The sequence below is a fragment of the Armigeres subalbatus genome, chromosome 2 (assembly GCF_024139115.2).
Source record: "Armigeres subalbatus isolate Guangzhou_Male chromosome 2, GZ_Asu_2, whole genome shotgun sequence".
NCBI lineage: Eukaryota > Metazoa > Arthropoda > Insecta > Diptera > Culicidae > Armigeres > Armigeres subalbatus.
The window spans coordinates 396,051,157-396,066,962 of record NC_085140.1 but is presented as its reverse complement, the minus strand read 5'-3'; the positions used below and the strand labels follow the sequence as shown (position 1 = coordinate 396,066,962).

Genomic DNA, 15,806 nt, shown 5'->3' with positions numbered 1-15,806 from the left:
CTTCAATAAGCTTAATAGCCTATTCTAAAAGTTCCCAAACTGTGGGTCGCGACCCCCAGGAGGGTCGTGGGCTGTTCAGTGGTGGGTCGCGAAAGACAAATCTTAATTCATAATTTTGTTACCGTCAACGGTGGTGTCATTGGGCCAAAATGTGGTATGTTCAAAGTAAATGTTACAAAGCTCTAGTAGTTAACATTCGAATCAAGTTTTAATTAGTTTTTTGTTATACGATATTTGGGTAAGTAGAAAGAAGTCCTATATAATCCAAATGTAAGCCCCGAACCCAATCCAAAACCAATCCTAATCCAATTCGAATCCGATCTAAATCAAATCAAAATCTATTCAAAATCCAATCCAAATCTAATTCAAATCCAATCCAAATCTAATTCAAATCCAATATAAATTCAATCCTAATCAAATCGAAATCCAATCTGAATAAATTTCAAATCCAATCCAAATCCAACCCAAATTCAATTCAAATTCCATCCAAATCCACATCCAATCCAAAAAAATAACGAATTTTTGACAAATACGATATAAAGCAATTTATTATAATTTGTGTAATCTAACGCGAACTCATTTTTATCTAATTTCACAAAATCAATGCATTTGGTACTTGGTGGGTCGCAAGCAATATGGGATTCTGCTAGGTGGGTCGCATATCCAAAAGTTTGGGAAACTCTGGCCTATTCAGATTAGGTACGATGAGATTATTACGTCGTGTTAAAGCTGAGAAAGAAAATTGAATGTATGGGGATGGCATCAGGTTCAAGCTCATTCAGTAGCCGCTAGGTTGCGAAGGCCGACGGAGGTCCTTCGTAGCTTAGTTGATTAAAGCACCAGCCTAGCGTACTGAGGGTCGTGGGTTCGAGTCCCATCGAATGGAAATTGGTTACATCGAATACATTTTTCAAACCAATGTTTTCCACATAAAGTACATATTCACATATGAGTTCTCACAACATTGTAAATTAATGTCCAAGTCGGGTGGTTTAATCTCCGGAATATAGGCAATTAACTTTGATTGAACTGATCAGGTTGTTGTTTATCATGATATTTATGATCATAAATGGCGTAATCTGAATAGGCTATAACTTGGCCGTTTGACACCTACAGTACCGGTACCTTGGCTGCTAGGTCCAAGCCAACTATCATACATATGTTGGTCACAAACTAGAACAAACTAGATGTTGGTCACGCGAACAGGTATAAGGATGTTAAGCATAAAATGCCCCAAAAACAGCCGACGACATAAAGAAGGTATTATGCCTAACGTCATGGAACCAGCAATTTCATATTTTTGCATCAGCACATTTCCTGAAGGAGTTTTAGTAAGAAGTTCTGAAGGATTTCCTGAAGAATTCCCAAACATATTTCCGGAACATTTCTTTAAGAAGTTTTCTTAAGTTTCTTTAAAAAAAAGCTGAAATAAAATTCAAAAAAATTTCCGAAAAAAATCCTAATCAAAATTCTAAAGAAATTCAAAAAAAATTAGAAGAATATCTGAAGAAATCTGCAAAGTATTTTATAAAGGTATTTCTGAGGGATTTTCACAAGACATTTTCGAACAAACACCTTAAGGAATTTCAAAAAAAAATCATAAAGGAATCGCCAAATGCATCTCTAAAGGAATTTCCAGAACAACTCTTTGAGATGTTTTCTAAAGTTTTAGCAAAGAAATTTTCAAATTAAATCTTGGAGGAAGTACTGAAGCAATTCTTAAAATCCGATCCGAAGGGTTTTCCGATGGCGAAATTTTCAAAAGAATACCTGGAGAAATTTCCTATGTGATTCCTGAAGGAATTTTGATTGAATGGTTGAACCAATTTCTAGGTGAACTTGCGAAGGAATTCCTGGAGGAATTTCTTAAGTAATTTACAACATTGTTTATGTGAGGCTACCAAAAAAAATTTTGAAAAATTTTTTTTTCGCAATTTTACTATTTTGAGTTGATTATTTTGCTGCTAAATTCTATATATGACACGTTCGATTTTACCTGGAAATTTATGTAAAATACCTGGAAAAATCAGGGAATTTTGTTTTTACAGATGAGTATTTTTTTTTTTTTTTTAATCTTTATTTAGGTGTTTTTTTAATTCTAGATTAAGTTCAACACCGGGTTACAGATGAGTAGACACCCTGATAAAGGTAGTGTTTTAAGCATTTAAGAAATTCTTTATTTGTGATAATAAGATTTGTTCACAAAGAAAAAGCTTACCAATCAATGATTCAATCAACTTTACAATTAGATGTTCCATTAATATTGTATTTTTCTTCTTCTTTTATTTACAGGACCTGCCACTTATGCAAACTGTTACTGCCACAAAAAGGAACACTACTAACACTCCACTATTGAAATTGATCATAAAATTACGGAGTGGATCAATTTATGATGTACTAGAAGTAAAAACAATTGTCCTTCCAAGTGAAATTATTAAGACAGAGGAGAACGAATTTTATTATTTTTTAGTTTAATTTATATGAAAAATTTCAGTGCGAATAACATCAAGAAACCCATTCTAGTTAAAATTGATTGTGAGACATAACGATAAAAATCAAGACATAAATTAGTGGCAAAAATCGCCAAAAGCACACGTTTTAGGCATAAGAATGGCCGATACGTCCGAACCAGTGGTTGCTGATCAGCAGCACCAGCAACCGGAGGAAGATAATAATAATCTGGTCGCGACGGTAGCGAAGCTAAGCATCAACGGCACAGCAGCTCACGATACGCATAACAATAGCAGCGAAGAACACGAAGATAATAATAATCTTGTATCCAGCACCATCAACAACAACGTCGACAATAGTCATGCATCGATAGGAAAGCGTATTCGACGAACTTCTGAGAAACTGCTAGGGGAGGACACTGGAGTTCGTAAGAAATATTCTTTGGATCAGCTGCTTTCATTAAAAGACACCACGATCAGTAGAGAGAAACCATCAACGATACCGGATGTTTGTAGGTCTATTTTGAAGTCGTCACATAATCCAATGATGTCTGCGAGTAGGAATTTTGGAAGCCAGGATAACTCACTGTTACCAACATTCATGAGAGGCATGGATGTCGGAGGTGGCATGATGAATAGTCGGCCAGGCCCAATGAAAAGAGCGCCATATCAAGGTCGGTTATCGGCCAAAGAGATGAGATCCGGCGGAGCAGATGATGTGGACAGTGGAATCATTAAGGTCAATTTGAATATCACCGAAGAGGTAAAATTGCGTGAATCGGCTAACGCGTGGAGACCACGGTTCTTGCAGAAGCAGGAAGATTTAGACGAAGATACAAAGAAAACTCAAGAACTCTTCAAAAAATTCCGTAGTGTTCTGAACAAACTAACGCCGGATAATTTCAACGTTTTGGTTGAACAAGTCAAGCAGTACGAAATCGACACTGAAGAACGGTTAGACGGATGCATCAAGATTCTGTTCGAGAAGGCCATCATGGAACCCAACTTCACGGACACGTATGCCCAAATGTGTAAGGAGTTGGGAACCATAATCAAAATCGAAACCAGCGATAATAAACAACCGAACTTCAAGCGAAAATTGATTACTCAGTGTCAGAAAGAATTCGTAAAACATCACACAGATAAGGAGCAGAATACGAGCGAGCTGGAGGAATCTAAAAAGAAAGCTGCCGAAGACGAGGACAAATCGGATGAGCTCAATGAACTGCAATACGAACTGGAAGAGAAGGATGCCAAGATCAGAAGGCGAGCCATGGGTACCATTCGATTCATCGGAGAGCTCTTCAAGCACGAACAACTTACATGCAAAATTATGTACACATGCATCAACATCCTACTGAGTGAGGAAATGTTGGACGAAGAATCCCTGGAGTGCCTCTGCAAGCTGTTGACCACGATAGGTGGTCGAATGGAGAAGGACCCGGTACAAGACTCCCAAGGACTGCAATACTGTTTCGAACGCCTACAGGAAATAGCTGACAGAAAGACCACTTTACAAGTGAGCAACCGTATTCGCTTCATGATTCTAGATCTTGTCGATTTGCGGAAAAACAACTGGCAGCCGCGCCGGGCTCAGGCCGCTCCAAAAACCATGGACGAAATTCAAAAAGAGGTGGAAACTGAGGAAAACAAAAACCGTATTTTGAACTTTGTCCTATCGGGAAGTGGCGGCCGCGGTGGCGGGGGCGGCGGTGGTCAAAACCGCCAGGATGGCGACCGATATCGCGGTGATGGTGGCAGTGCATCCAAGAACAAGCAGCGCTTCGTTGACGACGATGGGTTCGTGCAGCCAATGTCGAAAAACACTTCCCGTCAACAGTTGCCGATGTTCGATCCGAAGAAGCTCAACCTGACGGTAAGTGTGCATCTAGTAAATAATTTATATTTTGAAAATGACATTCAAATTGAAATCTATTGCTAGGATTGTACAATATCAATATCAGTTCAATCAAAGTTAATTGCCTATTTTCCGGGTATTGGACCACCCGACATGGACATTAATTTACAATGTTCTTTTGTTGGTTTAATGTACCAGTTTGGCGTACTGAGGGTCGTGGGTTCGAGTCCCATCGAAGAAAAAAGTGCTTACCTTCGAAACATTTTTCAAATTATAATCTTCCACATAGTAAATGCAGTATTGTCTTGATAAACCGTGATTTTGTGTACCCCCAATTTTATCACGTTTTCGATTTTATTCACGTTCGTCAACCCAAAAAAAATTTGAGAATTTTAGTCGTTCATTTTTGTAAATAATACAGCAAACAACAATGATCTACATGAAATAACTTTCACCGCCTGTGGTGTATTCTAAATCGTTCCTGAGTATTTGTCAAGCATTTTTAACCCTTTCCTTCCCATGGTAGCTGTAGAGCTCCATCAAATTTTGCACCTTCCAACATTCATCGAATTATTTCAACAACAAAGAGCAGTATTTGGCACAACTTTATGGTTTCATTAGACTGCAAATATAATCAATTTTAAGTAAAAATAGTGAAACTATTGAAAACAATCAAGTAACTATTGATTTACAATCAAAAACTTTTTTTTCGTTTTCCACTAATTTTAGCTATGCCAAATAACTTTTGTTCTAGCATTTTTTCCATAGATGATTCCTTCCTATTGAAATCTTTGAAAGAGAGGGAAAGAGTGGGAAAGAGAGGGTTAAGCCTTTTCGACAAAAAATTACGGGTACCGTTCACGTATTTTGCCTTTCCAAGGCATAAACATTACCTATTTTATCAAAATTCACCAGGGGGTGATAAAATTGGGACATTACTGTATAAGCATCATGAAAACACCTTTTTAAAACCAGTTTATAGAATACTAAACTTCAAAAATCAATTTTATTGAACTTTTATAAAGTCGACTCTCTACATCTCAATGTTCTTTGTCTCGATATCTCTCCTCTATCTGGATGGTTTTCTCGGTCCCCACAAGTTTTCATTTTCATTTTCATTTTGCAGCGTTTGGTGGGGCAATGAGAGCGCAAGTCAATCCAAAGCCGATAATAGAGAGGGTAATGGCAGAAGAGTCCGTGCAGACCACTTCAACGCCATGGGGTAGGATAAGGATGGGAGAAGTGAGGTTCGGATTTGGAATCGACTCGACACTAATGCAAAATGTAATTGAATGCAAACTAGTCAATGATCAAAGGCTAAAATGATAATTTCAAGATTTCTAGTACAACGTTTTTCTAGTTATTAAAAGCAATGTTTAAAATGCAATGTCTTCTTTTTTGCCTTAGAAGCATCTGATGTGGTTTGAAGGCCACTTAGTCATATAGTACAATTATAAGTTATTTAATGTGTTAGCTTTTTGTGACCACATTGAAAATAATAAAAAAAAAAATGGCGAAATAGTGTTCTATTTTTAACTTTTATTTATGCAGAATGAAAATTAATTGACTTTGTTTGCTCTGAGTGTAGGTTATGCGTTCGTCAAATCACTTTGTTTACCTAAGTCATTGTTTCGTCAATGTTTTTAAGCTGTGTCGACACTACAAACTCAATGTAAGTTGTATAATGCAAAAGTGGAACTGCTAAAGAACTTAGTTTGTTTCATTATATTTTTTTGTCAAGGTTGCCTATAGCTTTAAACTATTCTAACAAGTAGCTTTATCGTTGATTAATTACGGTGATTATCTATTAAGTTCTAATCAAGGTCAGGTATAGGATTCACTTTTCGGTGGCAAGCTAAAGCTTCATCACGCCTATTGCCTATCTGTTTGTAAAAATTATCGAGAATGAAGCCGTTATAAGATTGTTCATATACCATCATTATAATGTGTGGTATTTTTTATTATTGCTCTTCGAAGTGAGGCATAACAAAATAAAACTGGCACCACGTTCCTAGTTTTGAAAAAAAAACTTCTACTCAGTGAATCCAGCAGTCGATTCCCTACGAATATCTTGAATACTTTGTTTTTCAATAAATACCTAGCTAGCTAAATGTAAGCGTGGCTACGACTCAGCGTCACAGGGAACGCATCAGAAAAGTATTGCCGAAAAGAAGAGAACTCACATCATTATCACTGATGAAAAGGCCTCTGCCTGACTGCACTACCATTCAAGGCTCCAAGACACGATGTCCGTTGGATCACATGCAAATGCCGTAAATTAGTGCGTCAATGCCAGATACGTAACGCGGCACCAAACAAAAATAGTCAACATGTGATACCACCACGACAGGATATGTCTTTGGTAGCCATCTCAGTGCTAATGGCGTAAGCCGACCCACCGCGGCAAGGTAACATATCCGAGGGGAAGGGTTTTCTCGGTCCCCACAATTTACATAAATTTTTGCTTTCTACATATCGATAAATTCCCTTTCTCAATGTGTTCTGGTCCTATTTTGTTTAGGATTCACTTTCCCTATGTCGATATATTCTAATATATAGGTTACTAGACCATCTTTGGGTAATAACAAACGCATTGAAAATAAGAAATAACATATAATAACCTGATTTTTTTAAAACGTATGTCCAAAAAAGAGACTCTCTTTGTTTAATTCTCTTTCGATTGCAGCATAGCAACGAGCTTTTTTCAATCTAATACTCTTTGAAAATTTCATCTTTTTGTCGATCACTCCTTATATCGATGGTTCCTTTAATGTCGAGATGTGGAGTGGCGACTGTATCAAAGATAAGGCATTATAAAGGTGTTTCAGAGTTTTACTGATTTCCAAGGTTTCCGCCAGAGATGCATTTTGAACACGAGAACGCTTGTTCGTGTTCACAAAATTCTGAACACAGCTCACTGTTCAAGAGCACTTACCTAAGCGACGGCATGCTACACATTTTTTGTTCAGAAAAGAAACACGTGGGTATCTAACGGATTGAAATCAGGCATGCTCGGATGTTTTAGCATATTTTAAAATCTAGGGAACCTTGATTACCAGGTTTTTTGCTTGCGTGCCAACACACAGGCTTGCCATAAACTCCTCGCCGAGTGGAAAATGAGCAAGAGTCACAGGTTTTTAGGAGCAAATAGGGAGACAATGCTAGTAATGAACCCCTTAACGACCGAAATTTACTCCAGTTGCTGCGCTAGAGCAAGCCTCTTAAAAATTGTAGTTCTGCTGCACCAGATGATAAATTACAGGCTTGCACTCGAAACAGTCTCTACTATTTTCGTCACATACAAAGCGTCGCATGTGTTTTTTCTTAGCTCTTCCTCACTCTGTTTGTTTGGGCCTCAGCTTTATTTACGGTTCCACTCATTCGTGAGAATGCTTACGCAGCGTTTTGTTGATGATGGGTTTATCAAAGTCTAGCGAATTTGAGGCGTTTTGTCAAACCTGTCAACGCTATGCAGGTTTATTTAACCCTAGCAAATTTTAGGCGTTTTGTCAAACCTGCCAACGCTGTGCACACTGAACTGTGTTCAGAGTTCGAAACTAAAAACACCAAGGCATGCTATTGACTCATGTTCTATTCAGAATTCACTTCTGGTTACCGCTTAGTGTGGCCACTGGCCACTTTCCCCTAGATGTTCATGATTGTATTTTAATTTGTATTTCTGTTGATAACAAATCTGTGGCAATAAATAATAAAAAATAGGTCATTTATAATGTTCAAATTTAAAATTGATATTTTTTTAATGTGAGAGGCGGGGTGACGGGTGACTATAAAATCACAAATTGTTTACAAATATGTTTTTCCTTTTTTTGGATACTGGGAGGGGGAGGGGGTAGGTTGCTTTGGTGACATAAAATTATAAAAAAAAATATTTATATCGGCCAAAAAAATTGTAATTGGTTTTTTACCGTATTACCTCAAGGTTTTTGCCTCTCCTGTATACTAAGTATACGTAAAGACTATAGGATCACTCCAAAATCAAACTTTTGATAGAAGAATGAAGACTCATACTGCACATGAGTGCATAACAGTCTCATGTAGATAAGAAAACAAGCAAACATGGGACGAATTTATGGGCAACATAGTGTTATATACCAATCGACTCAACTCGTCGAGGTGAAAAGGTGATGTCTGTATGTGTGTGTGTATTAAAATGTCACACTTTTTGGTATTTAGCATTATCCGATTTACTCGCAACCGATTGCAATCGACGCGGAATGTTGTTTCCCGTTAAAAATTAGCCTAATCGGTCATTGCGTTCCAATAACTTTTCGTGTGAATAACTATTCACAAAATATTGTTTTTTTTTTCAGGAGCTCGTCTTAATGAAATGATGAGAATAGTGGAATCTATCTCCCTAAAGTGCTACTTCGACCTCCTTCAAGTGTTTTTTTTTATTCATTTTTAAGAATCACCAAGTAGATTGATCTGGGTTTTTGAGTTTTAGTTTTTGTAAATTTTAAAATCATTTATTTTTACATTAAATGTGTAGTTAAGTATTTTTCTTTATAAAAAGGAATTAATTTAATACAAAAGTCAAACTTCAAACTTCGATTTTGAAGGGACCATCGACTCATGGAAATATCGAGAAAAGGAATAGCAAATCTTTGGAAAGCTGTTTAAAGGGACCATCACAGTAACCCAGAAAATAATTTTTAATATTGCAAAATTTGCTTCTATGAGTTGAGATCAAGTCATAGAACATCGACTCATGGAGGTTTGACTGTATACACTCTAAAGTATTTCCGCAGAGAAACGGACGTCTCACTTAGAACAAAACGCAATTTAAATCATCGTGACAGATACGAGATTGCCGAATGCTTCACTACACTTAAATTTAAAAATAACCTGTCATTACTTAATTTATCATTATAATTATCTCATAAGAAGAGGTGGAATTAAATGTAATAGTACTAAACTCGTCTTATGACATAATAATTTTCTTCAAAAATAAGTTTCAAAACTTTGAAAATTCTAATATTTTCATAGTTTCATACTTTCTTATATGATGAAAAATCAGCAATAATGAATACTCGAACATGCGCGCTGTTGAATTTTTGTGCAACAACACATATTTAAAATAATTGGCTACCTTACGGCTTTTGTAAACGCTTCAAAGCGTATAAATCAACCAATCGTATATGGTTCGATAAATCATTTTCTTCATAACTTTCTAACGCAATGACCGATAGTGATTATTTTCAATAGTGGTGATCTAGAGTGTTTGTCCCGTCGAATGCAACCGATGCGAAAAAAAAAACGATTACTATGAGAAAACCTGGGCAATATTTTTCGGTTTTCGCGCGCGCACACACGAACAGACAGACATTTCCCAACTAACAATTTTGGTGCTAAAAGCTTCAACTTCTAGCCTTTGGCTGTATAATATTTGAATAAAAGCAACCAATGCTGAATAAAAGAAAAGCCTCCGCGAATAATCCCTTAAACTTCAACTCGACTATTACCCAAATATCTATCAGCTAGTCAGTTTGTGCCAAATATATTTCATCTTTTATCGTTTATGCAGCTTTCATATAGTCATAAAACAGCTCTGTCTGAATTAGCAACAAAGCTTATCGGTTAAGAGCTCATGTATGTAATTGAGTTGCTTGTTAGTAACTTCCCATATTACGGTGAGTAGCATTCACAATGAAAACGTTTTCGCTGTTGTTATAGCACTAACAATATAGCGTAATGGCGCTATAAATGAACTAACGAAGCTTTTAGGCAACTTCTGTACCTTTGAAGATTACACAACGTTTAAGTAAACCTTATACTGCTTCTTTTAATAGCTTATCACACAATGTTTACATTTGATTTTTGTTGCCGGAGCTGTATATGAGCTATCGATTTCTGTAATGCAGCTATAAAGGTTTTCACCTGCTCTTATAGCAACTGACAAAGCGCTGTCATTAATACTAGCAGATAGTGTAAGAAAACAAGCCATTTAGAAGCGATATTGCTGTTGACGGCTACTGTTAAACGATTAGCAGCAGAGTAGCATCTATACAGATCGAGAAAATGTTGCCTAAAAACAATTTCAGCGATTGAAGTTAGCCCACAGAACATGCTGACAGATGTTTGAATAATGGTTGAAATAATGCTGAAATCATAATTTTTAAGCTTATGTGCTGAAAGCAGCATGTAGGCCTCTTTCTAACGTTTATACAGCATGAATCTGAAAATAGCGTTAGTAAAACAACCTATAGGGTATGCGAAGAAGCACATCCATAATTTTCTTTGCTATTTACATATGTCAAAGTGACGGTGATGACAGAGCAGCGGCCATTGAATCAGGAGATCAGGAGTTCGAATCTAGGTAGCAACAAAATTGATATTTGAGTTTTCACAAAAAAAAACAATAAATAAACTCCGAAATTTACTCTCCTCTCAAATAATATTTAATCAAATTGAATTCAGTGGCTGTATAAAACTTATTTAACAGATTCAAAAAATCTGAATAAGCGCCATTGAAGCGAATTATATTACTAAATGGTTTAGTAAAGATTGAGAAAAAATTGTGTAACATGCTGTAAAGTAGTTGTGCAGGCACGTCAAAAACAGCTGAATAGATTCGCCAGATTTGCTGGTAAAAGCATTGAATAGAAGTTCTTGATCATATGTATAGCACACATATATGAAGCCATATAGACGAGTTGAAATAACATTTACATTGACATTAAATCTTAGTTGGGTTGTGCAGTGCGACAAGCTTAGTCGATTTGTATGTAACATCATATGTCTCAGGGCCTTCTATAAATAGTTCGATTTTAGAATGAATAGCCTTTCGGTTGTATGAGAAAGGCAAAACATCCCTCAAAGCACACAGCATAAACGAGTCTGCATGAGAATTCCAGAGGGCCGCGTGCGTGCTGAACAATTAATGGATGAGAACTTTAGCGGAATAGGTCACATGTTTTCAATCATTTTGCATGTTTTGCATTAATTAATACCCATTGCCTCCATTCTTAGAAAATTGTTTTTTGATTATGGATTTTTTTTTCCAAGAGAAAAACAATGATTTTTTTCCGAAGTTTGAAATACAAGGTCCGATCGGGCCAATTTGCAATTGCAGACAATGAGACCGCATTCCCTGTCGGATGCAACTTTTTGCGAGTAAATCAGGCAATGCTAAGTTCCAAAAATTGTGTCTAGCTGAGTTGATTGGTATATAACACTATGGGTCTCCTTTTATCAAAAGGAGTACTGCCGCTAACCGCAAGTCGAGCACATCTGTATATGGACGCCCATATACAGATGTGCTCGACTTGCGGTTAGCGGCAGAGTAATCGTATCCAGTTTTCCGCGATCAATGTGGTATATAAGAAGGCTTGAATTCACTTCATCAGCACAGGGTGCATTTGACCTCTATAAACGTCAAATCAGAGACTAACCCGGAGGCAAGCTGGAGGCCTATACTGCTCTCGGAAAACTGGATAGCCTTTCGGTACAAATTTGTTGTACGAGAAGGGTAAAAAATGTGAAAACAAGATTCTAAACATGAAATTGATGATACCGCGAAATAATTGATTAAAATAAGTAGATTGATTTTGGAAAGAAAAATAGTGATTTTGAGCAAAATCAAAGGTTTGGGTTTCAAAGGATTAATAGTGTACAACGCACAACATTTTTTTACCTTTATTTACGTGATTTTTCATGTTTAAAAATAAGTTAGTCACGGTACAACCCACAACACTTTAAAAGTCGATTGATCCAAATACGCTTGTAAAAGATGCTTCGGTCATACACAGGGAGGCTTCCCAAACAGAGCTTTCAAATAGAAACATATAATTCCATTGACAAAAATTTTTCAGCAAAAATCTCCTGAGGTAACCCGTCTGGGTTCGGCCTCGATGTTCCAAGGATGGGGTAAGAACAATGCATTCGCCACACTAAATGACGACCAACAGCAGCAGCAGCAACAGCAGAGTTCGCCAGCAAGTGGCCCGCCGAGCTTTTTTGGTTCGGGTGGTCTCGGTGCTGGTAGCAGCAGTGGGCATTCGTCCGGAGGAGGCGGTGGCAGTAAAGGTGGTGGCGGCGGAGGCGGAGCCTACGGTGGAGGGAACAAAAAATCCGGAGGTGGCGGAGTTGGTGGCAAAAAACAACTGTACCATGGAAGAAACAGCAGTCGCTTCTGATGATAGGTTCAGGGTTTGAATGACAGTAATTTTCAGATTTAGTCGTTTATTTTCTAATTTTTGCACATTGTTGTTAGATCCAGTTTTGAAACGAAGAACACTGAATTAGGATAATGATCAAATACTATACACGTGTCCACTGAGAAAATTCTAGCTATCAATCATCCAAATTTTAGGACAGATTGGGAACGAATCGCCTATCGCAGTTGAGCAGGATGCGATTCAGTTGAGCTGATCGACAATTTATTACCTTAGTGTTAAGGGTGCAGCAACATTTTTTATATATAGAAATTGATTATATTTTTGTTAACAGGTTCTGCTTTTGTTTTCAAGGTTATAGCTTTTAGAAAAATTATTTCAATAATCAAAACAGCCGCAATTTTTCTGTACATTTAATTCAAAAATTGCACATGATATCAAAATCACGAGTATGTTGGAACTTACATAACTACGTCGAATTTGAACGCAAACAGGCAATCGATTTACCAAAACGTTCAAGTTGTAAGTAAAATTTGACAGTTTGATGGTTTATTTATTACCTACTTAAAAGCTGGCCTTTTTGAGTTTTAATATATAGAATTAGAATGTTTTGGACAAAATTATTTTGCCTTTTTTCATCGTTTCACAGCCTAGCATTAGACCAGCAAAAATGCTCTGCATATAAACGAGAAGTAGAAAAAAGAACTTCCACCTAAAGCCGGACTGCTTTGTAGTCACGCATCTTACTGCTAGTTACAGAAAGACCCGAAAATAAAATATCAAACTGTCAAATTTCATCCGAAAGTTGAACGAACCGCTGAATTTGTTCCCAGCCTATTAACATATTCAAACAACGAGTTATATCACATGATAAAGAATAACTTGATGACATAATTCACAATTTTTATTCTCACAGGAAATAAAAAAATATACATAATGCGTTTTATATGTGAATATCATACGATATAGCTCAAAGTCTGAATAACCCAATAATAGGCTGTAATATAAGCTGCAACACGTGATAAGATGTATCTTGATATCAAAATGTACACATCTAATTCTTACTGGGCATAATGTAAATGACATTTTATATCAAGATACTCTATATCATATCAAAAAGACCATAGTCTGACTGAATACACTACATGAAGAGAAATAGGAAGAGTTAAATATCTTTCAATTTGGGTATATTATACTGGCCGAGGAAACAAAAATTGTCGCATTCTACGGGGCACTCTCCAGGATTTTGCATTTGGATGAGAAAATCATTCTCAGAATATTTCAGCTCAATCGGCGCATTTGACTTGAAGTTTATTTGGAAGTTTCAGCCAAAATATATGTAGGAAAATACACCTCCAATACTCTTTCTTCCAGGAAAATGATTTCAATAGCCCGCACAATGTCACAGAACTTTCTATTATAATTAAATAAAGCTATAATCAGATTTGACCTGATTTGGAATTGGGTTGTGCGGTTTGGATCAATTTACTGCAATAAGGAACATGTGCATGTAATCAAAGGCAACTGCGATATGTGTTGTGGCGCGCGTGCATTTGTTTGAGCGCGCCCGAAATGACACGTCGCAGACAGCTCTGAACACACGCGTATGTTTTTCAAAAGAATTGAGGAATTCCAAAGCGCACAACTCAACTCCATATAAATCAATCATAGTAAAATGTTCTGTGAAATTGGGCTCAATCGAAATTTTTTGTCCAGTTTCCTGGAAGAAAGGGTAACAGAGAGGTGTTTTCTTATATACGTCGGCAGCAAACTCCAAATAAATTTCAAGTCAAATGCGCGAGCTAATGCAACATCCGTTTGATTTTCTTACCCAACGAAAAAAATCCTGGGAAGTGCCTCGACAATTATTTCCCGATACTAGGCCAGTCTAATATGTATTTTTCATAAAATCTTTGTTGAAATGTATTCTAACTCTACGAAACTCTTATACACATACTATGGTATAAATTAGTGCAAAAATACCATCGATAATGGTGAGGTAAACCCCGTGACGTTAAGTCATCCTAACAACAACGTTATCCGACAACATTATTTAAACCGTTTGCATTGCATTCACCAGAACTCGAGGTAGTGTAATTTATTGTGCTTCACTAAAACGACACATAAAACAGCCAATATTACTAACTAAAGTTCCTTTTGCAATATTCAGTTCGTGGTGCGAGAGAGCAGAAAGTTCACTGCATATTCCATAAGATACTCCGCCAGATTGCGCCAGCGAAGAGAAGATAGGCCAGAAATAAATGGATCTTGGAATTGAAGTGAAGACAAAATTGGGCGTGAACAGAGATTACATAACATGTGACACTTAAAAATAATAGTCAAACTATACGTTTAAAATATCGTCAACAAAAATATATCAAATCAAGAAAATAGTTCATAGTTTAAGCTCCAATTGCCTTTCAAACTTCCAATTAATTAGGAATCTAAAAAGATCAAGGAAGCGGAAGAGGAGTAGCCATCAAACGAATGCTGCTTCTATACTGACGATGACACAAAAAAGATGTCTTCAAATTCGTGAAATAGGTACATACCAATTGATTATGATTGATTTGGGAAACATTTGTTGTAAGTATGTGGGAAAACGGAACATTATATATAGAGAGAACGATATTACATGTAAGGCAATCACACTCGGCAAAGATGAAGCGTTAATGCTCAAAACATAGTATGCAGTAACTATTAGTCTATAGTTGAATGCAAGCGACACTGTCGTTTGTGGAATGATCGATTCATAGCAAAAAATGAGTAATATTAATAACAAAGTGAATATCTAGTTTTAAACCTATACTATATACGACAGTCCAAGGGGGCAAAGGACCCCCTCTATTGTATAACGGTGAACTTACCAGGGAAATCTTGTGTACTCTTAAAAATCATGCATACAAAGTTGAAAATGTAAACAGTTAAAAAGCAACAAAAAAATCCGTTATCCCAAAAACCCAATTTATCACGACTTTCCTTTTTATCCGAACACCTGGCGAAAACTGTTCTACTCTCAGTCCCATCTTCAGCGAAGCAGAAGTCACTGTAATGAAAAATAGTGTATCTGATCCATTATTATTAACATGCTCCTATATCAATAACATTCGCAAAACAGGCAATTTAGTGATTAATTATTTTAGAGCGTCTTAGGGGAAATGCTACAAATAGTCTTTTAAGGCAATTTAGGCTCAACTTTTGTCGTGTTTTGTTGTTATCCGACGTGCTCACTGCTGAAAAAAAATCACAAAAATGAGAAATCCAGCTTTTCGCGCACGGTAATGGCGGCTCTGTGAGTTTAAAAGTGTATCCGTCCCTGTACTTCTTTGACATCTGGCTTGGGTTTGACATTCCGTTTTTCTC

At 36.7% G+C, this 15,806-nt stretch overlaps 1 protein-coding gene across 3 annotated transcripts in view; it reads left to right on the top strand.

The window, feature by feature from the left end:
* The window catches only part of LOC134213232 (eukaryotic translation initiation factor 4 gamma 1-like), a 30,188-nt gene extending 14,781 nt beyond the window's left edge, over positions 1 to 15,407 (top strand). For all 3 annotated transcript variants that reach the window (XM_062692004.1, XM_062692003.1, XM_062692002.1), the window contains 2 exons: positions 2,293 to 4,326; positions 12,141 to 15,407. In XM_062692004.1, the coding sequence (XP_062547988.1) occupies positions 2,611 to 4,326; positions 12,141 to 12,464 (2,040 nt within the window). In that variant the 5' untranslated portion in view covers positions 2,293 to 2,610 and the 3' untranslated portion in view covers positions 12,465 to 15,407. The remainder of the gene's footprint in view (positions 1 to 2,292; positions 4,327 to 12,140) is intronic.
* The last annotated feature ends 399 nt before the right edge of the window (positions 15,408 to 15,806 follow it).